General features: G+C 33.0%; 3 protein-coding genes across 7 annotated transcripts; 2 read left to right on the top strand and 1 right to left on the bottom strand.

The window, feature by feature from the left end:
- Positions 1-1,811: 1,811 nt before the first annotated feature.
- LOC126688296 (cell division control protein 2 homolog) lies at positions 1,812-4,853 on the top strand. Of its 3 annotated transcripts, XM_050382946.2 has the most exons (8): positions 1,818-1,984; positions 2,555-2,606; positions 2,968-3,152; positions 3,248-3,374; positions 3,592-3,941; positions 4,028-4,103; positions 4,182-4,268; positions 4,555-4,853. In XM_050382946.2, exons 2-8 carry the CDS (start codon positions 2,592-2,594, stop codon positions 4,639-4,641), a joined length of 927 nt encoding a protein of 308 aa, XP_050238903.1. In that variant the 5' UTR covers positions 1,818-1,984; positions 2,555-2,591; the 3' UTR covers positions 4,642-4,853. The 3 variants fall into 3 exon arrangements, with proteins under 3 accessions (XP_050238902.1, XP_050238901.1, XP_050238903.1); XM_050382945.2 differs by having other exon boundaries at positions 1,812-1,984; positions 2,563-2,606; positions 4,028-4,268; XM_050382944.2 differs by having other exon boundaries at positions 1,813-1,984; positions 4,028-4,268.
- Positions 2,984-7,666, bottom strand: LOC126688297 (probable thiol methyltransferase 2). Of its 2 annotated transcripts, XR_007644222.2 has the most exons (11): positions 7,254-7,666; positions 6,999-7,129; positions 6,787-6,873; positions 5,838-5,938; positions 5,661-5,760; positions 5,420-5,466; positions 5,217-5,295; positions 4,804-4,880; positions 4,501-4,617; positions 3,559-4,266; positions 2,984-3,330 (listed from the first exon to the last, which is right to left on the bottom strand). XR_007644222.2 is itself a non-coding variant. In XM_050382947.1 (8 exons), the coding sequence occupies exons 1-8, from the start codon at positions 7,468-7,470 to the stop codon at positions 4,827-4,829; spliced, it is 816 nt and encodes a 271-aa protein (XP_050238904.1). In that variant the 5' UTR covers positions 7,471-7,665; the 3' UTR covers positions 4,693-4,826. The 2 variants fall into 2 exon arrangements, 1 of the variants encoding a protein (XP_050238904.1); XM_050382947.1 differs by lacking the exons at positions 2,984-3,330; positions 3,559-4,266; positions 4,501-4,617 and having other exon boundaries at positions 4,693-4,880; positions 7,254-7,665.
- A 528-nt stretch (positions 7,667-8,194) lies between these two features.
- On the top strand, positions 8,195-17,784 carry LOC126687258 (uncharacterized). Of its 2 annotated transcripts, XM_050381751.2 has the most exons (15): positions 8,200-8,500; positions 8,588-8,801; positions 8,930-9,028; positions 9,301-9,391; positions 9,801-9,867; positions 10,191-10,234; positions 10,540-10,710; positions 10,847-10,945; positions 12,095-12,163; positions 13,497-13,635; positions 15,674-15,875; positions 16,272-16,384; positions 16,465-16,504; positions 17,177-17,387; positions 17,480-17,784. In XM_050381751.2, the coding sequence occupies exons 1-14, from the start codon at positions 8,366-8,368 to the stop codon at positions 17,347-17,349; spliced, it is 1,656 nt and encodes a 551-aa protein (XP_050237708.1). In that variant the 5' UTR covers positions 8,200-8,365; the 3' UTR covers positions 17,350-17,387; positions 17,480-17,784. The 2 variants fall into 2 exon arrangements, 1 of the variants encoding a protein (XP_050237708.1); XR_007644087.2 differs by lacking the exon at positions 17,480-17,784 and having other exon boundaries at positions 8,195-8,500; positions 16,465-16,576; positions 17,234-17,324.
- Positions 17,785-17,796: the final 12 nt, after the last annotated feature.

The raw sequence follows: 17,796 nt of genomic DNA, 5'->3' as shown, positions 1-17,796 counted from the left end.
GCTTCAAAAATTATTTTATTTTTTTATTATCAATATTTTCTTCTCTATTTTTTCCTTTCTTTTTAAAATGTACTGGATGTTATTTTTTTATACTTCCGCAGGCCTCACTTGGTTCAAAAATATACAACTCCTAGAAAGTTAATTACTGAAAAAGTTAATATATTAATAGTTTCATTGCTTGGTTCACTTAATAACTTCCTGGAAAGTTACATTTTATTTTTAATTAATTAAAATTTAAAGACAATATTATACTCAATAACTAAATTGGCTAATTAGATATAGGATATAATAGAATTTTGATTAATTTAATTAGGGAAGATGAACTTATCTAGATTTTGCTAGAGAAGTCATTTCCCTAGTCAAAGGGAAGTCAACCCCTTAATTTTCCAGGAAGTAGATTAGCAAAAGTGAACAAAGTGAGAAAAAAATGCTATTTTCCGAGAAGTTAAACTTTCTTAGTGAACTTACCCCCAACAAAGTGAGGCCTAAATATTATTTGAAGTACCGTTTGCCACACAATATTTATTATCAGATTTAAACGGTTTCTTAGAATTTTAAAAAATAATAATTTATTTTAAGAATTAATTTTCAAGATAAATGAGAGCATTGTTATAATTTGGCTTAATCCCCATAAAATATCAAACGTTTATGCATCAAACCTTTAAATATCGGCAGGATTAGCTCGTTTTATCATATTCGTTAATTATCTTTTGTATCCATTTTTCGAATCAAACAATTATTTGGCAACGTGTCTGCCACGTCACTGCCAGCGCAACACTCCTAATCCACCTAAACCACATATAAACCACATAATAACCCAACAAAAATTAAACTAAACTTTTAAATCAAATTAATTAATTATGCAACTAAAGTTTATAATTTAGTAATTATTTAATCTTCATTTATGATCTATGTAATATTTATAATATTATTTAAAATGTTATCTATTTATATTTTAAGGATTTAAATAATACATAATTTATTTTTAAAATAGTAAATATTGAAAGATTTAATATGTAAATTTGATAAATTTCAGCAATTGCGTTTAGCACATGGACTTATTTAGTTCAAGACTTAAAAATATTAATCAAAAGAAAAATTAATGGTATGTTATTCGGCTGAATAAAATTCTGCCCTACCTGAATATATATTATGACTCCGCCCGTGCTGATGGTTGTGGTTTCTTTTTTAACCTTCTTTTTGACTTCAACTCTCATCATCTTTACTCCAACATAAATGCTCAAAAAACGACGATTGTTCGTGGAGGTTTCTTTTCGCTTATATTAGGATCATTTTAAAATTTTACCTGACGACGCGGAGTAATCATTTTGACATCGCAATAATAAGACTACAAAGAAGTTATCAAAAAGTTTATATACTATAAGACTACAAAAGAAGTTATCAAAAAGTTCATATACTTTTTGTTAAGAGTCAAAAAAGTTCATATACTATAAGACTACAAAAGATGAAGTTATCAAAAAGAACTCGGTGCTAAACCCATCATAAAGTTCATATATTATTAAGTATTATTTCACTTGGTCCTTAAAAATATTTTACATTAAAATAGCCCATTATCTGTTTTTAGTATTCTTTTGTGTATGGAATTACAAAAAACATTGTCATTTTGATTGACATGAAACGACGCCGTTTTATATTTGAAAGGATCACATATGTATAAAATAAATAGATAAGTTATTACTTATATACAAAATATTTATTAAGGACCAACTGAAATAAAGTTAATACTATAAGGGCTCTACGATGGATTTAGCCAAGAGATTAGTAGTTTTACTCTTTCTTGATTTTGGCGGGAAACCCAGATAATAGAACCTTCTTTATTCGGTTACAAATAACTGCCTAATCACGCTCCAACTCAGTTACAATTCACTTTATTTTCTATATAAACTGATTCCTTTAGTTCTATCTCTCAATTCGTGTAAATCGATAATTCAAGATTTAGCCCAAATTGCCCTCTAATAATCTGGTTAGTTGAGCTTCTTTTTGTTCTTTTCCATTTCAAGAAATTGGTTATGCTGATTAGGGTTTAGTGAATCACTGTTTTGATTGATTGATCATAAAATCTTTATTAATGGATTGTAAGATCTTTATTAGGGTTTAGTGAATCATGTGCTTTGTAAAATCTTTTCTTGAATATTAATTCATGGTAGGAATTGTAAAATCTTAGGAACAGATTAACTTGTGATTAATCTTTATTAATGGATTTTTAGTATATTTAATGAATCTTGATTTTTGTCTTCTACTATTTCATTCACAATTCAATTTCAAGAAATGGGTTTTAGTAATTAGGTTTTAGTGATTGAATTTTTGTTGAGTTTGATTGAAAATCTAATTTTTGTGAGAAATTGATATGCGGGTTTACTTGCATTGTTTCATTCTGCAATTTTCCTGATATCTTTTGCTGGCTTTAAGTATTTGAGATATTAATGCTAATCTTGAATCAACTGTACAGTTGGTTCGATTCATCTTTCGGTTAATCATTATTATGGCTTTTGTAACTTGTTTTTCTCAAATCTTGAATGGTTTTGTTTGCAAGATCTGCAGCAGTATTTGGATTTGGAACAGCTAAAGAAATGGAGGAAATACAGGTATATAACGCATATTATTGCAATCCCGTGATTAGTCATAAATCGTTTCATAGGGAATTCTTGCCTAAATCCGGTTTATGGTTGACCACTCTTACACGAGTAAACTTCACAATGCCTTAGAAAATTTACATATGATTGTACTAAAAATTACGGGAATTCTTGTCTAGACCGGTTTTATAGTAGACTACTTCGATACGAGGAAACTCTTTAAATGTAGTGAAATTTTGTGCGAGGGATTCATGAAGAACTGGTTAGGCGAAACAATTTCCAAAAACTTGTAGTGACATAGTAGCACTTTTATATTCTATTTTTGGTCATTTTTCATGCTCTTGCTCATATGAACATTTGCGGATATCTGCAGTATGAAAAGATGGGAATGATCAAACAAGGAAACCTGGGTTACTTTCACTGGGGTATTAACACTAAAACTAAACAGATAATAGCAATTCAGACAGTGCCAATTACGGATAAACTTGAAGGAGTTCCAAGATCAGTACTCGACGAAGTTTCTCTAGTCAAGGGATTACAGCATACAAACATTATAAGGTGATTATTTCAGTTGTCAAACTAATCTTAAACCTGCAATCCATTCAGAAAAATGCAATATGACATAATGATTTGTCTGCAATCTGCGAAATCAGGTTACTTGCAGTCCAAGTTCAAGAGAATACTGTGGATCTCATCTATGAGCATACGAACACCGATTTGCATAGGTTGATCCATCCTGCACCAGGCAAGAATCGGATAATCAAACCACCACTAATAAAGGTATGCAAGTACCAGAAATTTAATTTTTATTTCAAGCAAAAACACCTTATCACGATTCCAACAGATAATCATAATACAAATTAAACTTTTAATATCAGATTAAAACATAGAATACATATTTGGTAATATTTAGGCTTTTAACCATAAAAATTATGATAACATACTGCATTAGTTTTCATCTTACAAATTGTAGAATGAGAGGTTCCTCTTTTTGCAGAAAATTCTGTATCAGGTTCTGTCTGGTCTCTCCAATTATCATTCTCGCAAAATTATACACCGAGACATAAAACCTAGAAATGTGCTGATAGATACGGATACTTTAGTGGTGAAGATTGCTGATCTTTGGCTGACGAAGAAATTTTGTGGCCAAGGCTGTCGACTTGGTACAGAGCTCACTCGGGTTGGAAACCGTGGGACCAGAGCACCTGAAATCCTCTTAGGGGCCACCAATTATTCTGGTTCAGCTGATATTTGGTCAGTTGGCTGTCTATTTTACGAGATGATGACAGGCAAGCTTCTATTCAGCGAAAATACTCTGGCTGGTGATACGCTATGTGAAATATTCAGGTACAGAAATCTACTTGTCTTCTTATATTAACATATACAAAATTGATCACACTTTTAACATTATTGGGTTCCTTAATTCTCTGAAGTATCTTTGGTATGCCTACTGAGGATACATGGCCAGGAGTGACTTTCTTACCTGGATATCATTCCGTCCGACAGCAGGTCAGGAATTTCCTAATCTCCTCCCACAATTTTTTGGTTTCCTTTTATAGCATCTTATTTGTTCTCTCCTCCATGCAGTTTCTAGTTTATAAAGGAGAGAAGAAGAATATTATGTCATTGTGTTCTGATGCGGGACTTGAGGAAGTCGGTGTTGAACTTCTTTCTGTGAGTAAATATTTATGTTCCATCAGTTTATTTCTTGCGAACTTTTCAACACTAATTACATCATGTATCACACTACAAATGAAAAGTTCATAATCCTAAAAAAATTAGAACGAATGTATTTAACTCACGAAAATTGCACATTGTAGAAGCCACCTAGAGGCCATGTTTTGCTTTAATTTAACTATCTTTCCTGCCATAAGATAAGTCTATCTGATGTGTAAGTGTGGTTTACCTTGAAACCAGTGTTATCGTTTCCGTCCTGAGTTTTTCAATTCTCCTTTGGCAGAAAATGCTTTGCATGAATCCATCCGCAAGAGTATCTACGGAAGATGCAATAAAAGATCCGTACCTGATGGATATGATGGCCGTGTAATGTAAGTGCATACAAACATACAGCAAAAATAGTCAGACACAAGAAAGGACAGAGAAAATGTATAGTTCATTCAAGGACCATGCTTATGTTAACTGTTCAAACAGGATAGATCAGTATCTAGAGCTCTTCTAATTGTGCTTCATCATATGTATAAATACATACAGCATTAACAGATTATCATAGATTCATAGCAATGATTGCATCAGAGGTCTTTTCCATCTTCCAAGCTTCTCTCTTCCCTGTTGATTGCAAACAAATATTACAAATTTCAGAGTCCATTTTAACTAATTTTCAAGAACATTGTGAGGGAGAGTTAGACGAGGCCATTTTAATAGCTATGAACAAAAGTGAAGCCAATAAAGTGACAATTAACAGAGAATGTAAAAGTAAATTTTATTATCAATAGCTGTGTTTTAGTATCTTGGATTACATGCACAGATGTGTCGAAATGGGCCTAAGTATGACATGCGAACATTAGATATGTCCAATAACTCTGAATATTTAAGAATGAAAAGCATCAATTTGCTAGTAGAAAATCACTAAATCAATTTAATAAGAAAACCTTCTGATTGTACCTTTCGAGCTTTAACAGCCAAGTTATTATCAACAATAGATACTGCCTTGAAACCCACAGGATGCAAGGCCGCTTCATAACTACAAATAAGAAAATGAAATATTCAATTTTGTAAGAATGATAATAAGAACTCAGGAAGCCTAGGAAAGGTTGTGATAAAAATACAAATTTAGTTTTGAAACAGATTGAAAGATAAAGAATTACTCAGAAACTGATACTTTGAATGGTGGTCCACCAACATGATCATCTATCTGCGACAATTTTAGAATTTAAAAGGTGAATTGCTCAGAACTTGCACAATAAGGAAAAATATTGCTAAACATGCAATCCCACTTGCAGCTTAACTCCAAATTATACAGAACAAAGAAACTACAATATTTTGCAGGTGAGATTGATTCATTCTTGTTTACTACTCAAAGAGATTAGAAACTCATTAAATATTTACCGGGAAAATAAGTGTTATAAGCTCTCCATCAGGTTTTAAGAGATCCTGAATTCGCATTGCCCATTGTGACCTCATCTCCGGTTCAAGGGCACAAAAGAACCTGAGAATTTGTGCAACTATGCCATTTAATAGTTTTTTTTTTGCAAAGAAAATGAGCCTCTTATGAAGCTGACTTACGTATAATCGTAAATGGTATCGAATAACTCAGGTGGCTGCCAAGAGAAAAAGTCGGCCCTTATGAATGTGAAGTGCTCTGCATTAGGAGATGAGGAGGATAACTGCATCAAATTTTTAAGTGAGATTTGAAATCATAAATTTTTAGAGAAAATGTAAAAATAATGAATATCTTATGCCGCCATTAAACTAGACCTTAAAGTAAAAACTAATAAACTAAACTAACTAGCGGTGGATCCAAATAGAAAATAAATGAAGCAAATTTATTAACAATGATAACCTTCATATAAGATAGGTGTTGTGTAAACTGTAAAGTAAGATAACAAGTATACAAAAGTTTATACAATAAAGTGAGTCTTCAAATAAAAATTAGAAATAAAACTGAATGAAAAATGGAAACATATTTCTATTTACATTTATCTTTTTCGCCACAAGAAATCAATTAAAATCATACTCGAGTCAAATTAGTTAATTACTTTTAAGACTTAACCAAAGAATGATCATATGATAAATGTTAAAAGGGAACAGAGTTAAATTTTATGATGGCACAATGTAATGTTTAGAGCAATGGAGGAAATAAAATCCTCAAAGTGCCTTAATTAACTGAACTTGCATGTCATGTGGTTTAGTTCATACTTTCTAACTTGACCTCTGCAAGCATATCGGTCAAAGTTACTTTTTCAAGTCTGTAGAATCTAATGAATGAATATATCCTATGTATTTTATACAGAAATCCTTTGCAAATAAAACATCTTCAAGATCAACATACTACTTTCTTTTCACGTGGGAAATGTAGACGGGCATTTGACGTACAAACATCAAAGACCAGCAGATATTGCAAATTATGTATCAAAGCAAGCAAAAGATGAGGTAAGAACTCAAATTTTTACACTGCCCCTTTATTCGTAACTATTACGCATTTAAGTAGAATGTGCCTGGGCAATGCCATTACCTCATTTGCTTTATAAATGGCTTTATCAGATATGTCCAACCCAACAACAGAACGCTCAGGGCAGGCAATTGCTCTCACATCGTGTCCCTGTCACATTTGAACAAGTTACATGATAAAATAATGAAAAAGTCAGATTCTTTTATTTGCAATAATTTTAAACTAGCTAGTGCATAAAGATGAAGTCATTAAGTAAGAGATGATAAATAATTTACAGTGCCACATCCAGGGATTAAAACCCTGCCATCAGGAAGGGATCCTGTCTGATGAAGATGCAACAAAATGGGCGTTGGTTGTCCTAAATCCCACGGGGTAACTCCTTGTTCCCAGCACTTGTCCCAACCACCTGATCAGTTTATTACAATGAAACAATTCAGACACCAAATGCACATAATAATTTATTTAAACCCGTGAAGCAGAGCTTATTAAAAAGAACAATCAAAACTTAATTAGATATATATTAAACGTACCAGAAGAATGAGTGTCGATGAGTTGTTGCATTTTATGAACTTGAGGCTCCAATTTAACGTTATTTTCATTATTAATACTTGTTGGTTCTTGTCCTTTTTTACCATCCATTTTCCGATTGGCAGCTCCAATCCAGAAGCTTCTTCGGCTGGTAAAATCTCCGGTTGTTGACGCCGGATTGTGAACGGAGAGTAGCCAACCAGAGGACAAGGATCGCATAATGTTTTGCTATTTGATTGGTGAAATATTAACCAGCTTTACTTTGTGAGTGGCGGTTCGGGTTTGGAGTTATGAGTCGGGTAGAAAGTACACGGGCCTATACTTAAATAATAGTTTGCCCCTTAAATTTGCATGCATAGACAACTAATATCAAAATGAATGTTGTTTGTCAATTTTCACCTTCAATTTGTCAAATTTAATTAATAAACTAAACCACATTTCAGTCACCGATAATGTACTAAAAATATTATAAATTTATATATCTGAACTGTAAATACACTAAAATTATATCAATACCGATACCGATAATTTACTACAATACGTTATAAAATTTGTGGTTTTATAAAAGAATGAATTTTATCAGCGGTGTTTGAAGCTTTCTAAATATCTATCTAAATGTTCTAATTTTTATTTTTTTAATTAATATTTCAGCTTTTAAAATGTACCAAAAGAATAATGTTAGCCAATTTTTTTATCACTAGACAACTAAAAAGGCTCAAAATAATTTTAAATTTGCCGATAGGCACATAATTGTTATTTTTTTATTAATATGACACATAAATTAAATAAAAATTTAGTTGTTTGTATAGTTCAATTTAACACATTAAGGACGGAAATAACCAAAATCACCTCTTCTCTTCACAGCATTTTAAAAAAGTGAAAGCACCAGTATGAATAACTAAAAATTTCAGATATCAAAGTAAAATATTTGAAAAAGTTGAGACACCGTTGCCATTATTTTTCCTCTGTAAAAAAACCCTTTGTAGATCCAGATCCGACCCGCTTATACTTTTTAACAGAAACACGATCATTCCCGCCTTCCTTCTTCTTCTCAATCAATTACCCCAAAAAAAAATCAAAACTGGTAACAGCGGAAGCAGTAGCGTAAATTCTAATGGGAGTGATAAAAGATGGAGAAGTATCTGGAATTATACCTAACAAAGAAGCATTTGCCGTTCATTATCCAGGTTATCCGTCTTCTATGTCGCGCGCCATCCAAACGCTCGGCGGCGCCGATGCTATTCTCAAGGTATTTTGATTACTATTATCAGTCTATCTCTAGGTTTTCAAATTTTTGTGTTTATATGTGTAAGTATTTGTGGTGGAATTTGAGCAGGCTCGCAGCTCGCAATCCAATAAATTAGAGCTCTATTTCCGGCCGGAGGATCCCTACTCGCATCCGGCGTCCGGAGAGCTACGCGCCTGTAACAATTTACTGTTGAAATTATCAAAGAAGAAGAATAAAGATGAAAGTGAATCGCAAGTTCATCATGTGGAGGAGCTTTCTGCTGATATTGTTGCTCACATTCATGAGGCTTATCATTTTGACGGTTATTAAATAAATTATTTTTGTTTTGTTTTTTTATTTAACTTGATTTTGAGAGTTGTATTTTGAGTTTTTATTGTGTTTTTTGTTTGGAGTTTTGGTTTATACTGAGTTTTGTGGATTTTGGAAAAGGAATGGTGGACTATCAGCATGTAGTTGCGGTTCATGCGGATGCTGCTGCGCAAAAGAAAAAGAGGAATTGGACTGAAATGGAAGAAGAGCCGCGTTTTGGTATATCTTTCTTTTAATATTATAAGCATTGTTTGGAATAAATCATGCGGGGGCAGTAATTTAATCAGGATTGGAAGAGTTGGTTGGACTCTCCGAATTATTGAATTTCCCAAACAATTAGACTAAATTCTTGTGTTTCTAGACTTTCTAAACACACTGAAAATGCTTTTGTTTTTAACTCCTGCCGTTTTTGAATAGCAAGAAAAGAGAAGGTTTTGTACTTCTATTAGTACTGCTGAGTCACTGACTTTTTTATTTGTGTTGTTTTGTAGGTAAGGCTGGGTTTATGGGTATGGATCAGGAGGATGTCATGATTCTAGTTCCTCCACTTTTTACAATGAAAGATATGCCCGCCAATTTAGCGTAAGAAACTTTTTATGTATCACTAGTAGCACCTTCACATTTTATGTTAATTAAGGGTGTGCTTTCCTAATTCAATTATTCTACTGGATGTTTGTTTTTGTTTTTGTATAGGTTTTACATCTACTTTCCTTTGTGTAAGTTCAGTAGATATACATTTAAAAATAAATGATAACTTTAGCAACCTTAGGGTCAAAATTCTTGAAATTAATGATATATAGATATAATAACATGGCAGCAGGCATAACCACGGCCATATAACTGAGTTTATGAGTATTATAAATATGATATGATTCACCATAAACTGCCTATAAGAAGGATGAATTGTTCGGTCAGGAACCTTTCGAATACTATAAGTTTGTTGTATGTTTCATTTGTTTTACTAATTGTAGGTATATGTAATTTTTTTCAGGTTGAAACCAACATCAAATCCAAGCTTAAAAAATAAGTCAGAAGAAGCCATGGAAAACCATTTTGAGGTATTGACTGCACAATCTAACATCAATTTATTACCACATTTAGTATGTCATGGAAGCTAATGTTTAGGCTCCAATATATATTAATCTAATTGATTCATAACCACAAGGGAAAAAAAGAGCACGGAGATCCTTTCACTAAAATTTCCTTTTATTTACGACTGTGATTCCTAGGGATTTATTCAGATCACTGAATTAATTAGAGCTTTTTTGATACAAACGTTTGTGTTTTCATTCTTTTTGTAGTAAATCTTTGTACTTAAAAAATACAGCGGTACGTTGTTGTCAAACTAACAAATTTCTTATTTTTTTCTTTTCTTTTGCAGATGAATTTGGAGCCAGCCCTTGCTATTGATTTTACTATTAAAGATATCCTGGACATTTTATTTGTGCTTTTAGATCTTTTTTCTCTCTGCAATGATTTTTGTTGCGTTAATAAATTTTCTGTTTTCACATTTCTCTTTTGGACCTCAGCATTTAGGGTTAATCTAGAAAATTTGCTCCATCTTCTTGCCATTGCAGGAGAGTTCTGGTATGCATTATTACCAGTGGCAGCAAAGGCTATGAAGTTTAAGAGATGCTAATGCTGCAAGAAATGAAAATTACTTAAAAAATGCCAACATGTATCTTTTGATGTCATGTTCCTCTCATTCAGTTGCACTTAGCCTTCTTACAGATTCCTAAAGAAATGGATTGGAAGTTATACATAGCGCAAGGTACAGAGTTTTGGGGCTGGCAGATGACTGTATCCGAATTGTTTGAGGAGCGGCCTATATGGCCCAAAGATGCATTGATCGAACGCTTACTTGTTAAAAACCTGAAATTTAACCATCAGACACTTAGAAGGTGTTTTTTCCAGAAATCACTCACTCACATTAACTTTTCTCATTTGATTTCAGTTTTTTTCCTGTACTTTGATAAGCTTGGAATTTCTATGACCTTATAATTTCATGTCATCGTATTTTATTTGTCGGTCTTGTAGACTTCTCCTTGCAGTTGCTTACTATTTTTCGGGAGGGCCATTTCTCAGATTTTGGATCAGAAAAGGATATGATCCTCGCAAAGATCCTGATTCTCGCATGTGAGAATTTCTACTTCCCCTTTTGTTCATTTTTGCTTATATTATCCATTAATTTTTAACACACACAATCCAGTGTTCTGCTTAAATGCATGAATGGAGCACAAGGTAGTGGTGGCTTTGATGCATGATTTTGAACGCCTCGTCGGTCTTAACTTATCTATCACATACAGACTCCTTGTATTTTCATGATGCACTTCAACAATGATGAGGCTTTTTTCCTTTTCTTTTTTATGTGAAACAGTGATGAAACATGATGAAACATGATGAAACCTAGCATATGTTTTTCTTCAAACAACCTTTTTTCTTCATAGGAATTTGTTCTGAGATGTTATTGCTATGAAGGTCTGTAAATATGGTTTGGGACATCAGATGTTCTGAACTGATTCCATTCTGATGCTTCTGTTATTCATTAAAAGATGGCTTTAATGATTCTTTTTCTTACCCCTCAAGAGTTATATAGCACAAAGTGGTGCAATAAAAGATGTAAAATGAGCTGCCTGCTAAAAATTACTCTGATAATTTCTTGTGTACATATGATATTAAAAATTAGGCCAAATGTTGTAAAAAGGCCAAATCTTTCACAAAAGTTTCACAAAAGTCCTGACCTTGCAATTTTGTCGATTTTGGCCAAAAACTGGTTATTTGGTTTCACAAAAGTCCCGACCTCTCAATTTTGTCGATTTTGGCCAAAATTGGATTATTTGGTTTCACAAAAGTCCTGACCTTTCAATATTTGGCATGCCACATAGGCGTCACATAAGCTCCACATAGGCAAATTGAAATCAAATTGAGAGTTGGCCACAATTGAAACCAAATAATTTGTTTTTGGCCAAAATCGACAAAATTGAAAGATCGGGACTTTTGTGAAACTTTTATAAAAGGTTTGGCCTTTATAAGACATTTGGCCTAAAAATTATGAAAGTGATGGTTTATAAGTTAGCTAAGAATGAGAATTAATGTATATCATCTCTATAGGGAACGTGCTTGTCATTTACTTGGACGTAAAGAATCTAAAGCATGGCAATTCTTTTCATGATTGCTGCTCATGTATGCATTTTCATTTACTTCATAGCATATTTAACTGCTTCCCTGAAATACTATGACATGAGTAGATTGTCAAGGTGCTTAGATATACTACTGCGTTTGCAGATATCAGAGAATGGATTTTCGAGTGCCACCTCCTTTACGAGGTTTTCTTGATGCTGATGCTGCTAGTGGGTTAGTACAGTTATAATCTTATTATGCAGTGCTGGCATGGTTAAACATTATTATTTTAGTGTAGTTTAAAAAACCAATCTTTCCACACTCCACATTGCCTTAAATTTCCCAACTCTGGATTATTTTGTTTTACCATATTCTTGATTTACATGAATATGTGAAGATTATTTATTTATTTTTCGATTTTTTTCCCATAAATTCAGTAATAATATCAAAGTTTAGTTCAAACATATAATTCTTAATGGTAATGTATAATATTACATTTTCTAGTTATTTCTTAAAGCTTCGAAAATAAAACAGGGTAGCACTATGGTTGGTCAGCCTAGCGGCCCTTGCTCACTAGAGTCCTATGCAAAGGCATTTCTACTTATTAGGCAGATTATGCTGTGCTGCTCTTGCACAGTAGAAAAGCAATATGCACATAACTGAGCAGATATGGGATTGGATAAATGGAAACACAAGGAATCACTTGTCAAGAAATGAGTGAACCTTGTAGGAAGGTGGAGGTAGTAGCTTGTTAGGATAATTTGGATGAATGTATATTGTTTATTATATGTTTGATTGCTAGAATCTCAGAAGGTTAGTTGGGAGCTTGGCTGCGTTATTAGTAACTCTGCATTAACCCCCTTCCTTCACACCTTTATATATGCTGTAGATAGTTGCTGATCTAAGAATTTAAAAGCGCTCAGAGAATTATTGGAGTTTTAAAAATGGACTATTTAACTGAAATAAGCCGATTTTTAAAAAAAAATGCCAATTATTAGGGTTTCTTAAATTTGCTGGAGTGAACCTTGTTAGCATCTTTACTTAAAAATAATGCCTAAAGGTCCATACACACCATTTTTTTTTCAAACCAACCAGTTTAAAAATCATGAAAAGAAGTGTAGATTTCTGTCATTAAAGTTCAGCTTGCAGCTCCAAACTCATCTGCAAACTGATTTCTAGGATGAGTACAATCTGATTAGCAGTCCATAGTTTAACTATCATGCATGCAAAGCTGCAATGCATAAAGGAGGAAACATAACCTAGATTTGGCCAAAATTTTAGAAATTAGTCTTGGTCAAATTATTTACTCTTTCATACTAACATCTTTGTTACCTCAGCAATATCACATTTTAGTTCATTGTTGCACCAGTACTGAGGGTCCTTGGTGGTTGATTCCTACTTGGAGATAAAAGCATATTCATTAACTGCTATCTGGCTGAAACATTAATATTTTTGTATCTTTATCAATCCACTTGTAATTGCTATCTGAACTACTTGTAGACTATTTATTGCACTGAATTTTTACATAGGCCAAGTATTGATGTCAATATTCATGTGAACTCTGCAGCTTGAAGCATAAATGGGAGGATTTATGCAAATTTCAAGTTATTCCTTATAAATTTCAGACATCATTGCAGCTGTGTGAACTCGATGATGATTATATACAGCAGGAGATAAAAAAGCCTCCAAAGCAGACAACCTGCACTGTGAGTGTTTTGGTAACCTAATATCTATGTATTACTCCCTCCGGTCCATAGTCGCATTTGAGACATTTTTTTGGTCCATAATATTTGTCACTCTATAATATCAAGAGAGCTTAATTGGTCTTTTTCCATGTTTGCCCCTCATTAATTTATTGAAAGAATACAATAAACAAGTAAAAATAGTAGTCATAAATGTAAACAAGTTTCAATATCGGGTTAATTTAGTAAAAGTGTTTACAAATTAAGACATATTAATTGTTTTCTTAGTTCTTGTGTCAAAGCCAAATGCGACAAATATTATGGACCGGAGGGAGTAATTGTTTATGTGCTATTATTCGATGGACAAGCACATGCATGTGTACATTGACAACCGTACGGGACTTCCATGCAGTTTAAGTCCGAAAATATGTCATACTTTTCTATAGAAATTTTCTGGATGAAATTGAGGTCTAATGTTAATTCCACAATACTATGCATATAAATTCTTCTCATTATCTAGATGAATTATATCATCTTTCTGTTGTTTTGAGTTTTGTGCCTTTAATATGCTAAACTCTTTATTTAAACCTTGAACTTAATGAGAAATAATTATTGTGCCCCTAAACCTGTGACTCATAGAGCCCATGTTTTTCTAGTTTCCCAGTTCATTCTGGTTTTCACAAATCAGTGCTTAGAGGAGATGATATATGCTTAGATCAAAAGAAAAGGTACTGGTTTTAACATCAGCACACAGACAATCTTCTCTTCTTGTTTAACTAGAACTCTAGAAGATATTTAAAAGGAAGGGTAGTGAAATCACTTTATAAATAATCTTAATTACTTAACCCATTGCTTTGGTATGTTGAGAATAGGAGAGTTCAAGTGTTCTAAAACCTTTAATATATGTGTATTACTGTCTCTTTCTAATAATGATATATGGTTACCTTACCATATACAGCCATCGTACCCTTTAGAATCTTCCATCCAAATATAGCAATAACCGCTAATTCCTTGTTTTTGGAAGAGGAAAAAGGAAAACAAAACTGATGGGGCTCTGTGGTAGAACTGCAACTAATTACTAAAGTTGGATATAAGTCTATTTACGGATTAAAAATACAATGAACTTTTTAAATCGCACTAGAACTGATAAAGTTAAAAGGTTTGACCAAAATTAAAGCAAATGTTTTTTAATTTTTTGGGTCAATATATCCTTTTCTACATGTTTTTATGCTTTTAGAGATTAGAGAAGTAAATTTGGGTCCATGCGATGCTACAAGCATTCCTTCTCATTGTTCGATGGTGTAAGCTTTGGGTATATTTTCTAGTTGAGGTCTGCAAAGTACACCTGATAAGAGGAAGAGTACCAAATGTAATATCATAATCTTGATGATTCGGCTCAACATATTGCTTATAGTTGGAGGTAAACTAGAATTAGTGATCTTGTTCAAGTATTAATTGAGCATGGACAGCCATAAACCTAAATCGCGTAGAGAAAACAGTCAAATTAGATGTTTGATTTTAGGAAAAAATTGAATAAGGGACAGTCTAGTTATGTAAAGTTAACTAAATTTGGGAAGTAGTATAAGCAGATTGGCAAAGTCATAGCATATGAGTATATACACCATGCTTTCTTCTCACTTAACAAATTTTAATTAATTAGGAAACTGAGGTTTCTTACTTGCACACTGTTTATTTTAAATTTCTGCATATTGGATAATTATTAATTTACTGTGGATGTTAAATGATAATACAATTCCGAGTCTCTGCATACTCCTTTAATTTTAGAAAAATTATTGCACGCAACCGTTGCGCCATCTCATTCGTGCAACAAACCGATGGTGCGTTAGCAATAAAAAAATTAATAATAAAAAAATTAAATAATAATTAAAAGACTCCCTATCGCAAATGCTTATTGGCTTGTTGTAAAAATGACATGGCACAACCGTTACATGGGATAAACAGTCTTAGTTTTATATGCTTGACTGCTGACTAATTAATGGAACACTGGCGTAACTAGGACTGAATGTTTGAATTAAAAATATTAAAGCCATTTATTTCACAGTATGGAACAGGATGGTTCTCACATCATGTGCATGATAGCTTGAGACTTCGTGTTATGGTGAGATTTCTATCTGTGTACCCAAAACTTGGTGCAGCAAAATTACTAAAAGCTGCTTCTGAAGATTTTGAAAAGTCAAAGAGGGCATGTTTTTACGAAGAAGCTCTAAAACTTGGCAAGGAGGAGCTCCACAAAGTCAATAAAGGTTATAACAGCTGCACCATTAATTTTTCTAGCTTATATCTAGTATGCCTTTGCAGCAAGTGACCTTTTCCCTATTCATCTCCACTCTATTTTAAATAAGTCAAATCATGACTATACCTGTGCTGCCAAATAAATTTAGCAAGTGTTGTGAAAATTTTGGGTCTTCCAGATTTTTTTGTTTTATGTTGCTATTTCTCAACTAGGCTACCTGTTTTAAATAAGTCTACTCCCTTACCTCATTCTTTTTTCCCCTTGGATTCTAGTTATGTTTCTCTAGAAGCTAATTCAATCTTTACATACTGCATATGCAACTGGTCATATGAGATTGCTATTGGATTATTAGCAGGTCCTTTATACTGCTTGTTTTCTCATTTTGAAATCAAAAAAAAAATTGCAGAGGCTATTGGGGACGAAGCAAATGTGAACCAAAATCTTGTTGACGAAGAGGCAGATGAAATTGAGGTCGATGATCCTGAAGAGGAATTGGATGCATATGAAGAACTGGATCTGGTAATCACATGCCTGATACATCATTATCATCTTTCTTTGTTTTAGATGAAATTTGAGCCAATTTTTGTTGTACTTTGTAGGCTGGTGAGAAAGATGAACCATCTCTGCAACCTTATGCATGTATCCTTGCACAATGACCATGCCATCCCTCGTTTTGTTTTAAAATTGCATTTACAATGATGATAACTATCTGTGAGTAATCAGATCTTGCCAGTTTTCAATTTCTCTTTTCTTTTTTAGGAACTCATGCTACACACTTTCTAATACGTTGATTTAGATGGCACTTAGAAATCTCATTGAACTGATGCAATAACCTAATGGAGTGTTACTACTTAAAGTGAACCAATAAGAACTGAAACAACAAATCAATATTGTTACTCATGTTATCAAATCTAGTCTTTTTGACTTGATATTGCTTTTGTATTTTCACTTTAAGAGGGAATTTCTCTTCTAAATTATAAAAATGGGAAACTTGAAGGACTAATAATGAAAGTCATTTTCTTTAGATGTGAATTGATTCTCTAATTAAACATTCTTTTTAGTTAGGCGAGTTGGTAAAATAAAAGTACGTGCAACTGAATTTATGTTTCGTAGTAAGAGTATAACAGTTCATGGTTATACTTGAATCTTTATTATATTCACTAGTCAATGTATAAGGTCCAACACCTTCGGCATCTGGCAGAAGGTTTAGGCGTTGTGTTTCAGATAGGAGTGACTCTCTGTTTATTTTATGTCAAAACTATCATCATTTGGATGTTACACGGTACTATTTCCTATATTAACTGAATCTAGATGCTGAAAACAACTCGAAAAGCTATTTGCAACAACTGTTTGATACCTTTCCATCAGCTGCTGATACTGGCAGTGGCAAAATACAAAATGGAGAGAGCAGTGATGAAGAATATCAAATTTTTGAGCAAGACGACGATGAAGATTACCTTGATGAAGATGATTATGATTTATGACATGCTCAACTCATGAAGCCGTATGAAGAAACATTCCGGTTTGCTTTTCTTTCCATTTTTCTTTTATCCACTGGAAAATTTTCCATCTTTGTGAGGTTATTAAAGTTATGAATTTTCATCTTGAATTCAGACGGTCAAGGTTTTGGAATTTACAAATGTGTGATGAAGATCCATCATCAGTTTGGATAAACAATCTACAACCAATTTCTAGCTGTACATGCAGCCGACACCAGGTTCATCTTTAGACGCTCTCGAACTGGGTCGAGTAGTTCTAGGTTCTGAGTAGTGACCTTTTGAGCATTATTTATACATCTGTTTTTTTAAGATTTATCAAGTGAATATAATTGTGTTCTACAAATTTCCCTCTCGAATTGAGGTTTATGCATGTATAGATCACAGACTCATGATTCAATACAAACAATTCAGTTAATTCTACAGAGAGACTAG

Source organism: Mercurialis annua, linkage group LG6, assembly GCF_937616625.2.
Source record: "Mercurialis annua linkage group LG6, ddMerAnnu1.2, whole genome shotgun sequence".
NCBI lineage: Eukaryota > Viridiplantae > Streptophyta > Magnoliopsida > Malpighiales > Euphorbiaceae > Mercurialis > Mercurialis annua.
Note: the sequence above shows the minus strand (reverse complement) of the source record. Positions and strands in the feature narration are given on the sequence as shown.

Coding starts and splice junctions, on each gene's coding strand:
- LOC126688297 (XM_050382947.1), bottom strand. CDS start 7,470: ATGCGATCCTTGTCCTCTGGTTGGCTACTCTCCGTTCACAATCCGGCG. Junction 6,874..6,998: donor TAATCCCTGGATGTGGCACT/GTAAATTATTTA, acceptor CAAATGTGACAG/GGACACGATGTGAGAGCAAT. Junction 5,761..5,837: donor GATACCATTTACGATTATAC/GTAAGTCAGCTT, acceptor ACAAATTCTCAG/GTTCTTTTGTGCCCTTGAAC.
- LOC126687258 (XM_050381751.2), top strand. CDS start 8,366: ATGGGAGTGATAAAAGATGGAGAAGTATCTGGAATTATACCTAACAAA. Junction 10,946..12,094: donor AAAGATCCTGATTCTCGCAT/GTGAGAATTTCT, acceptor CTGCGTTTGCAG/ATATCAGAGAATGGATTTTC. Junction 15,876..16,271: donor GCTCCACAAAGTCAATAAAG/GTTATAACAGCT, acceptor AAAAAATTGCAG/AGGCTATTGGGGACGAAGCA.
- LOC126688296 (XM_050382945.2), top strand. Junction 3,153..3,247: donor CAGCATACAAACATTATAAG/GTGATTATTTCA, acceptor CTGCGAAATCAG/GTTACTTGCAGTCCAAGTTC. Junction 3,942..4,027: donor ACGCTATGTGAAATATTCAG/GTACAGAAATCT, acceptor AATTCTCTGAAG/TATCTTTGGTATGCCTACTG.